At 50.1% G+C, this 9,484-nt stretch overlaps 1 protein-coding gene across 1 annotated transcript in view; it reads left to right on the top strand.

Annotated features, from left to right (window-relative positions):
• ASRGL1 (asparaginase and isoaspartyl peptidase 1) overlaps window positions 1-4,567 on the top strand; it is a 38,455-nt gene extending 33,888 nt beyond the window's left edge. The window contains 3 exon segments of the mRNA XM_017878382.1: window positions 515-633; window positions 3,002-3,112; window positions 3,558-4,567. Coding sequence (XP_017733871.1) covers window positions 515-633; window positions 3,002-3,112; window positions 3,558-3,763 — 436 coding nt within the window. The 3' untranslated portion in view covers window positions 3,764-4,567.
• The last annotated feature ends 4,917 nt before the right edge of the window (window positions 4,568-9,484 follow it).

The following is a 9,484-nucleotide window of genomic DNA, read 5'->3' as shown; positions in this document are numbered from 1 at the left end:
TTGAGACGGAGTCTTGCTCTGTCACCCAGGCTGGAGTGCAGTGGCCGGATCTCAGCTCACTGCAAGCTCCGCCTCCCAGGTTTATGCCATTCTCCTGCCTCAGCCTCCCGAGTAGCTGGGACTACAGGTGCCCGCCACCTCGCCCGGCTAGTTTTTTGTATTTTTTAGTAGAGACGGGGTTTCACGGTGTTAGCCAGGATGGTCTCGATCTCCTGACCTCATGATCCGCTCGTCTCGGCCTCCCAAAGTGCTGGGATTACAGGCTTGAGCCACCGCACCCGGCGCGGGATTGGATGTACTCTTAAAGCTGAGTGGTAGAGGAGTGCCCAGCAATCCTCCTGTAACTTACACGTAGAATGAGAAGCAAGCAGGTTCTCTCTAGAATGTTGGAATGGGTGCCCCATCTGCCATTAATGTCTAACATGAGACTTTAAGTGGTTTTAAGCTACATTGTTGGTTATGGGGTTCATTCTCATTTTCAACCTGTCGCTTTTTTCCTGTTTATTTTCGGCAGAAACTTGGGAACCGTGGGTGCTGTTGCCTTGGACTCCAAAGGGAATATGGCCTACGCAACCTCCACGGGGGGTATCGTTAATAAAATGGTCGGCCGAGTTGGGGACACACCGTGTGTAGGTAGGACCGAGGGATGGCTCCTGCCCCTTCTCCTTTTCTGCCACCCTCAGGCTCTCCTCATTCTCTCTTCCCTGCCCCTCTCCCTTTCTTGATGCACTGCCTTTCTGCTCTTGGTGCGGCTCCAGGATGTCTGGGAGTGACAATGGGGTTGGCAGGGCTTAATTGGGGTGCTGCCTTGAGAGGGTGTTTGTGTCTGGCGCCACGGTTTTTCCTCGATTGCATGCCTTTTTGGAACAACTTGGGGAGAGAAGTGGAGACAGGATGCTAACGTTGCCCGCAGTCTACCCTGTAGTGATTCTGTCTTCTCTTTAGTCACAGTTTCAGGATCTGCAGACTGACTTGAGTAAGACTTACTCCCAAGACATGGGCTTTAAATAGCAATCTGAGAAATCTGAGACTTCAGTTATTAGATTTGAGCAGCCTGAAAGTGACATACTTCTACAGACACGTGACAGATTGAGATGTCGTTTACATTAACGGGGAAGCGCGTCATCTCATTCCCGGGAGTGGGTGAGAGGCAGGGCCAGGGGGCTGTATGTTTCACTCCGTGCAGACTTTCACAGTTTTCATGCAGGAATCCTCATGAACCCCTGCAGGTGACTGAAATTTTGAGAAGCAGTTAAGTTGTTCCATCTGCCCTAAAGAGCAGCTTATTCTTTTAGAGGAAAATTAGCCTTACCTTTCCTTTTTAATGTGTTGCTCTAGTCTTTAGTAATAATCTACATTCTTGACAATTCTTGACACCCTTTTTCCGTCGTGAACTCAGAGACACTGGAAGTTTCCTTAAAGAGTAGGGGCTTGGTAACTCCTCTACTCCTTGGTGTATCACCCAAGAGATGTGAAGTAGTCTGCCTTTCTTTCTCCTTGGCAAAAATCCCACCAAACTATGCCTGGTCAGTAGTGCAGCTTGCTTCAGCTGGGTTCAGACCGGGCCACGGGGCCACTCCAGGTTAGATCCTAGAAATTAATTTTAAATTGAGTTACAGTGGTAAATCTTGACAAGAAATGGCATAAGCTAAATTCTCAGAAGTCTTTGTCCAGCACCAGGTATACTCTGCCTGGCCTTCTGAGGAGCCTCTCCAGGGAGCACTGCCACTGGCCAGGCCCCCGCCTGGACAGTCAGGAAGGATGGGGCTAGGCACATCAGTGGTCACCTCAGGCAATGCACTTGTCCTGAGAAGTGCATGTGGCGGGGAGGACACCTTCACTTACCCAATGCCTGTGCCAGGATCACCCTTGGAAACACCTGGCCTTCTGTGGTCCTAGAGTAACTGAAAAGTAAGCAAAGACTTGGCTGCTTCCAAATATTAGGGCACATTGACACCACGGGACCTGGTCAATTAATTCCCCAGCAGAAGCTTATAAGAAGAAGTAAAGGCACCTCCTCCCACTGCAGCAGTTCATTTGCTGCCCAGTGTCAGCTCCCTCCAGAGCCAGAGCCAGGGATTCTCTGCCTTTGAGAATCTGTGGGGCCTTGTGACAGTCCAGTGCAACATCTCAACTCCTGAGTCCTCGCCCCATGTCCAGCATCAGTAAGCAAGGCACATGTCAATCATCTATGCTTCTGTATCACTGCGGGAGGGTAAAGTAAGCAAGGCACATGTCAGTCATCTATGCTTCTGTATCACTGCGGGAGGGTAAAGTAAGCAAGGCACATGTCAGTCATCTATGCTTCTGTATCACTGTGGGAGGGTAAAGGCAAACCCTTCGAAGGCTAAAGGACTCGCAGGCTGGTAGCTGTGTGTGAACAGATACAAGAATGACTTAGAGAAGGCTGTAAGGTTTTTTAATCCAAGACCAAAGTAAGGAAGAAATCTTATCAAAGTAGCTTTCACTCCAGACCGCCACTTAAGGGGATAGCCCAGAATAGTTCCCTCAGGTCCAGTTATGCCCACCCTCAACAAATACAACTGCCACCCATCGGACAGTGTGCATGGATGTTAGGTTGTGGGTACACGTTTCCCCAAATCTCTGGAACATGATGGCCTTGCTAGAGATCCATATAATGCAGCCATGCTGTTTCTTCCTTCATAGTAGGTGGGGCATGAGGAGGAGACAGGGAGAGGGTGGCTTCATTGAGCAAAAAGGAATGGCTATGCTTTGGGGCCAAGGAGACGCTGTCCTGCTATAGCTGCTCTGTGAAAGGTCAGGCCTGCCCCTCTGAGGCTTCCTTTATCCTTCTAAATTCTGGGGCATCTACATGATGCTTTCTAGTCCACCTTTGCATCCGCGGATCATGGCTACTAACGTGACCTTTGTCTGTACTTGAGCACCCTTCGCGATTTAACTTTTATGTAGTGTCCGACTTCTAATATGGATTTGAATTTCTTGACTGTTACTGCTCAGAACAATCACCCTTTTTGAGCAGGAGCTGGAGGTTATGCTGACAATGACATCGGAGCCATCTCAACCACAGGGCATGGGGAAAGCATCCTGAAGGTGAACCTGGCCAGACTCACCCTGTTCCACATAGAACAAGGTACACAGACCACAGGACAAGTAACATAATTTGTGAAGATAAGTGCATAGAAGGTATTTGATAAGTAAGCGTATGGAGAAGTGTAGGAAACCCTTTCCTGTTGGCTACGATGTTGCTTTCAGGTCCTTAACACCTTGTTTGGACTTTCCGCCTTCCCTTAGGTCTGGAATGGGAGAGCATTGAGTAGTGTTACCTTCCCCATCTCAGGAGAAGGGGGCAGTAGAGAGACACTGAGCCTGGGTGTGGGAGGGAAGATGCCTCCACTTGAGCTAATGCTAGGGCTGTGTCTCAGGGCAAGGAGGTGAGGACTCTCCTTTTAGGCATTCAGGTGTTCATTTACCAAAAATCCTTGCCAGCTCACTTGGGCATTTCAAATGGCAAGTGATTTTCCCATGAGATTCCTTTCAGTAACGTGTGTTGTTTCTCAACCCTTCCTTGTTTTCAGGAAAGACGGTAGAAGAGGCTGCGGACCTATCGTTGGGTTATATGAAGTCAAGGGTTAAAGGTTTAGGTGGCCTCATCGTGGTTAGCAAAACAGGAGACTGGGTGGCAAAGTGGACCTCCACCTCCATGCCCTGGGCAGCCGCCAAGGACGGCAAGCTGCACTTTGGAATTGATCCTGACGATACTGCTATCACGGACCTGCCCTAAGCCCCTGGAAGATTGTATTCCAGATGCTAGCTGAGAGGTCACGTACAGTCTCCTCATGAGACGTAGCCTAATCAATTAGATCTAGAATTGGAAACATTGTCCCGTCTGTCACTTGTTTTGTTGCCTTAATAAGTATCTGAATGTTTGGTTGAGGGGCGGGTTCTGAAGCGATGAGAGAAATGCCCATTTTAGGAGGATTGCTTGAGCCTGGGAGGTCAAAGCTGAGGTGAGCATTTTTCTAAGAAGGTTCAGCTCTTCTCTGACTTACCTGGACATTTCTAGATACTTCCAAAGGACCCTGTGGGAACCCATAGCTCCCTAATCTGGAGATGGGAGGTCGTAATGGAGATGCTGTGGGATTTCTTGAAGTTTCTTGGGTTCACAGAGAAGCCCCCTCACTTGGTGTTCTCCCGCGAGCCAGCCTCCACCTGCCAAAGACACTCTGGTCCTCGTATAGTCAGTAGTGGGGCTCACGGCCTCTCCAACAACAGAGAGGAGCTGACTGCTGTAGAGCTGACCCCATGACTTCCTGAGTCCTCACCCTGTCCTGTGCTTTGAGATTCTTCCCACCTCCCCATCCCCACCAGCTGGATCGGGCGCTGTGCAGTGTGGTCAGCATGGTGAAGAAAGTCATTTCTTTGGTGGGCAATATTCCCCTTTATCTCTCATTACACTGGAAATGTTACTTCTGCTGTATCGTCCGTGCTCAATGTTTTCGTCTGTCAGGGCTCACCTTCTCGCTGGAAAGAATTTGCTTAACTTGACATTCCATGTGCCGCTAATAAAATCTATTTTGAAAGAATAGGGGTGTGGTTGGGAGTCACTGTTGACAAAGACCAGAGTGTACACGAGCTCTCCCCTTGGACTCAGTTCCGCCAGGTGTACCACAGAGACCTGGAGACGAGGATGGCGGGGGGGTGATATGTGCCGCCTTGTGGAGTACTCGTGAGTTTTCCAGAAGAACTGAACTTTTTCTGAGTGGGTCAAGGAAGAAGTCAAACCATGATAGAGTTTATGGCTCAGTCTTCCTGCAGTTTGCCAGCATCCATCCCAGGCAGAGGTGCACAGTAAAAACCTCCACATGCAACAACTCCCCCTTTAGAAAAAGTATTTCACTAGGAGGTGCATTAGTTGAGGATTGCCACAACACGATTCCACAGACTAAGTGGCTTAGCCAACAGAAATGTATTAATATTTTCTTAGCTCTGGAGGCTGAAAGTCCAAGATGAAGGTGTCAGCCACGTTGGTTTCTCCCGAGGCCTCTCCCCGTGGCTTGTATGACAGCTGGCCACCATCTCGCTGTGTCCCCACGTGGTCTTCCCTCGGCATGCACAGCCCTGCCGTCTGTCTCTGTATGTCCTAATCCCCTCTTCCCATGAGGGCATCCGTCATGTTAGATTAAGGTCCACCCTAATGACCTCATTTAACCTTCATCACCTCTTTAAAGGCTCTGTCCCCAAATACACTCACATGCTGAGGTGCTGGGGGTCAGGGCTTTCAGCATGTGAATTTGAGAGAGGACAGAATTCAGCCCATAACAGGAGGCAAAACAGAATCATGTTGGGGTTTGGAAAGGGGAGACCCTTTGGAGAAGACAACAATTGGAAAGTAGAAAAAAGGAAGGAGGGGCCGGGCGCGGTGGCTCACACCTGTAATCCCAGCACTTTGGGAGGCTGAGGCAGGTGGATCATGAGGTCAGGAGATCAAGACCATCCTGGCTAACATGGTGAAACCCCGTCTCTACTAAAACTACAAAAAGTTAGCCGGGCATGGTGGCAGGCGCCCGTAGTCCCAGCTACTCAGGAGGCTGAGGCAGGAGAATGGCGTGAACCCGGGGGGCAGAGTTTGCAGTGAGCCGAGACCCCCCCCCCGACCCCACCCTGGGTGACAGTGAGACTCCGTCTCAAAAAAAAAAAAAAGGAAAAAAGAAACAAGGAAGGAGAGAGCTGGGTGATAGGGAGGCCAGTTGAAAGATCTGGTTTTGAGCTTGTCTTATCAAGTTCTCCAGTTCACAAGGAAATTGACTCAAGTTACTAAAGACTACTATAGGCTCAGCGTGTGGTCACTCGGCCTCTTTGGCTGGGCAGCCCAGGTACTGGGGTACGTACGGGGTCATCAGCCCCTTTGTGCAAAGCCAAAGTGTGTATTTTTGCCCTCAGACCTGAGTTGTACCAAAAGTCACCTCCACCAGCCTGGGAGTTCTGTAAGTGGAGACCACGTACAGTTCTTGCTTTTGTCCCACAGCTTGTCCATGGACTGCTCATTGTCAGAGAAATGAGCCTGATAGCGTCTGAAAGGGGAAGACAATCTTATTATCACTTCTGTGCCACGAGAGGGCAGCAAACTGTAAACTATCCATGGCTTCAGCCGCTTGAAAGGAAGGTACTCTTATCTGGATCAGAGCAGTCTACTTAGAAAATTTGGAACCGAAATAACATTCTTCTTCCTGACCTTCATTTTCGTCCAAATACTACAATTTATTTTAGAGCAGAACTGTCCAAAACACAAACGCTAGCAAATGGCCCAAAGAACCCATCCAGATCAACAGTGGAAGCTCGCTCTGCCCTGGGCGCTGCCAGATGCCGGATGCCAGATCCCACGGTGAGCAAGCTCTGGCAGCCAGGCCCTGCCCCCACTTGCTCCTTCCAGCCGGGAAGACAGATACATCATCATGTGACTGCACCCACCAAAATGGTAGGATAATAAGGAGCACAAGACGGGCCCCGAGCCAAGGGCAAGTGTCCCCAAGGAAGAGATGTTGCAGTCAGGACTCGGGCCCACTGCTGGGCTGCAGAGAAGAATCCTGGGTAAGGAAGGGCCTTGACCTTGTAGCTGTTGCATAATACACATTTTTCTCAAATAATATTCCTAGACTTCTTCCTCTCTAGCTTGAGGGATTGTAAACTCTGAGAGCAGAGGAAGGAGTGGGGCGCATGTTAGTCCCCTTCAGTGTCCTGTTGTCAGAGGTGATAGTGTGTGGGGAAGGCTGGGAAGGGACGCTCCTTCTTCCTGCCCCCACCTGCTCCTCTGAAGTCCTCCCATCAGCCTTCATCTTTGCACAAAACCATCACTGCATTTGGATTTTGTAGCTGTTTTTTTTTTTGAGATGAAGTCTTGCTCTGTCGCCCAGGCTGGAGTGCAGTGGCACGATCTCGGCTCACTGCAAGCTCCGCCTCCCAGATTCAAGCAATTCTCCTGCCTCAGCCTCCCAAGTAGCTGGGATTACAGGCACCTGCCACCATGTCCGGCTAATTTTTTTGTACTTTTAGTAGAGACAGGGTTTCATCGTGTTGGACAGGCTGGTCTGGAACTCCTGACCACAAGTGATCTGCCCGCGTCGGCCTCCCAAAGTGCTGGGATTACAGCACCACCGCACCCAGCCTTTGTAGCTGTTTCATGGGAACAAGGAATTGGCCCCATCAACCTTGTCTGGCTAAGAAAAATGCAGGTGTCCTCTCCCTTTTGCATAGGTGTAGGCGTGACCCAGGGAGGAATGGGGATAGGCAGAAGGACAGAGGCAGAACCAGGCCTAGGAATGGGAGTGGAACTATGGGCCTGCAACACAGTGGAGGTTGGGGGAGGTGGTGGGGGTGCCCATTAGTGACTGCATCCAGAATGTAAATGCCATTAAACAGAAAACCAGCCTTTCCACCTCACCCCACCCCACGTCCACACCCCCACAAATTGCTGAGCCACAGCCATCCATAGTACGTCTCTTCTGAGAAGTTAAAAATATGCAGGGGAGGCATAGGGATTATTCTACCCTTTTGGAAGATGAGAAAATAAGGCCTAGAAAAATCGGAGTCTCCCCGGGCTCCCTTCCCTCTCAGGTGAATGTGAAGTTCCACTCAGCCTCCCCTATTTCCAAGTCCTCTGGCTCTCACTGCTAAGCTGCTGCTCCTAGATCCAGGGGCAGCCCGAAAAGGGCCCCAGGTGAAAGCAGGAAAAACCAGCACACATGGACAGCTCTAGCTTTCAAATTCTGGGGTTTTTACAAACCACTATCTCAATGAAGTTGGATTTTCAGTGAAGGAGGTAGGGGCCAGCCATGGACTCTGCTGATAGGGGAAACCAACCTGGGGTGATTTTTTTTTTTTTTTTTTTTTTTTTTTATCACTGATCATCTCAAGAGTTGCCTTTTTTGCTATGCAGTTATCAGCACTTTCTGGATCATGTGCAGAACTCAGATAAGGGTTAGAGTTCTTATCCACAGCAGGGAGCCAAGGAGAAAAGAGGTTGGGTCTCCCTGTCCTGTCCCTGTAAGACCCTGGCCTGCTCCTCTCAGCGGCCACCACCTCATGCCTACCCCCCGTGGCCCTGGATTGTCACCTTGCAGGGCGGCAGTTTGTTATTAAACTTTTGTTTTTTCTGAGACGGAGTCTCGCTCTGTCGCCCAGGCTGGAGTGCAGTGGCGCGATCTTGGCTCACGACAACCTCCATCTCCTGGGTTCAAGCGATTCTCCTGCCTCAGCCTCCCGAGTAGCTGGGATCCCAGGCACGCGCCACCACGCCCTGCTAATTTTTGATTTTTAGTAGAGATGGGGTTTCACCATGTTGGTCAGGATAGTCTCGATTTATTGACCTTGTGATCCACCCACCTCAGCCTCCCAAAGTGCTGGGATTTCAGGCGTCAGCCCCGTGCCCGGATAAGAATAATGAAAAATTTAAAGCACATGTGAGGAAACATCAACAACCAAAAATAGGGGATGCTGGGCGCAGTCGCTCACGCCTGTAATCCCAGCACTTTGGGAGGCTGAAGCGGGCAGATCTCCAGAGGTCAGGAGTTCGAGACCAGCCTGACCAACATGTAGAAACGCCGTCTCTACTAAAAATATAAAATTAACCGGGCGTGGTGGCGCATGCCTGTAATCCCAGCTACTGGGGAGGTGAGGCAGGAGAATCACTTGAACCCGGGAGGTGGAGGTTGTGGTGAGCCAAGATCGCACCATTGCACTCCTCCAGCCTGGACAATAAGAATGAAACTCCATCTCAAAAAATTAAAAAAAAAAAAAGGGAAAAAATTTCCTATCAGCCAGTGAATATCACCATGAAGATCTTACTGTATATTCTTCCAGATCTTTTTCTGGGTGTGTATATGCATAATTATTTTTTCAAAAGTGAGACCATACCATATGTGTTTCAGTTAACACTCTCCACCTTTCCTTGCCAAGAAATGTTCACCGTACCTAATATTTGGTCAATATTCAAATTTCCCCAGTTTTCTCAAAAATTGTCTTTTTAGCAGAATTCAAATCCTGCACCTTTCTTACTGGCACTGCTTGCTGGGTAGTTAGCGCCCCGGGCCCCTCAGTGTCACATCTTCCGCTTGGTCAAGCTGCTCCTCGTTGAGTGAGGGAAGCACCTGGCTGAACACGGCCACAGGCACTGGGGGCCAGGCTGACCATTTCAAACAGAAATGTGGACACCCTGCCGCCGCAGGAGCCATGCAGCACTGGCCTGTGGGCTGGGGAGGGTTTGGAAAGGGATATAGGGGTTGTGCCAAAGCACAAGGCCCCACCCAGAAGTTTGGCAAAGGGTGACTTAGAGTGAGAAGAGTAGGTGGGGAGCGAGTCCACCCTGTGCCACCACCAGGAAAGGATCTGCCCCCACCCTTCCTCAGCTGCCTCTTCCCAGGTCAGTTTCCCCCATACAAAAAGCGTCTGTGCTCCCTTCCCAGCTCCCCTCACCTCAGCCTTTCCCACACAGCTAGGAGCCGGAGCT

This window comes from Rhinopithecus bieti, unplaced genomic scaffold (genome assembly GCF_001698545.2).
Source record: "Rhinopithecus bieti isolate Rb0 unplaced genomic scaffold, ASM169854v2 scaffold_11488, whole genome shotgun sequence".
Classification (NCBI taxonomy): domain Eukaryota; kingdom Metazoa; phylum Chordata; class Mammalia; order Primates; family Cercopithecidae; genus Rhinopithecus; species Rhinopithecus bieti.
The sequence above is the reverse complement of the archived record's forward strand: the minus strand, read 5'-3'. Positions and strand labels throughout refer to the sequence as shown.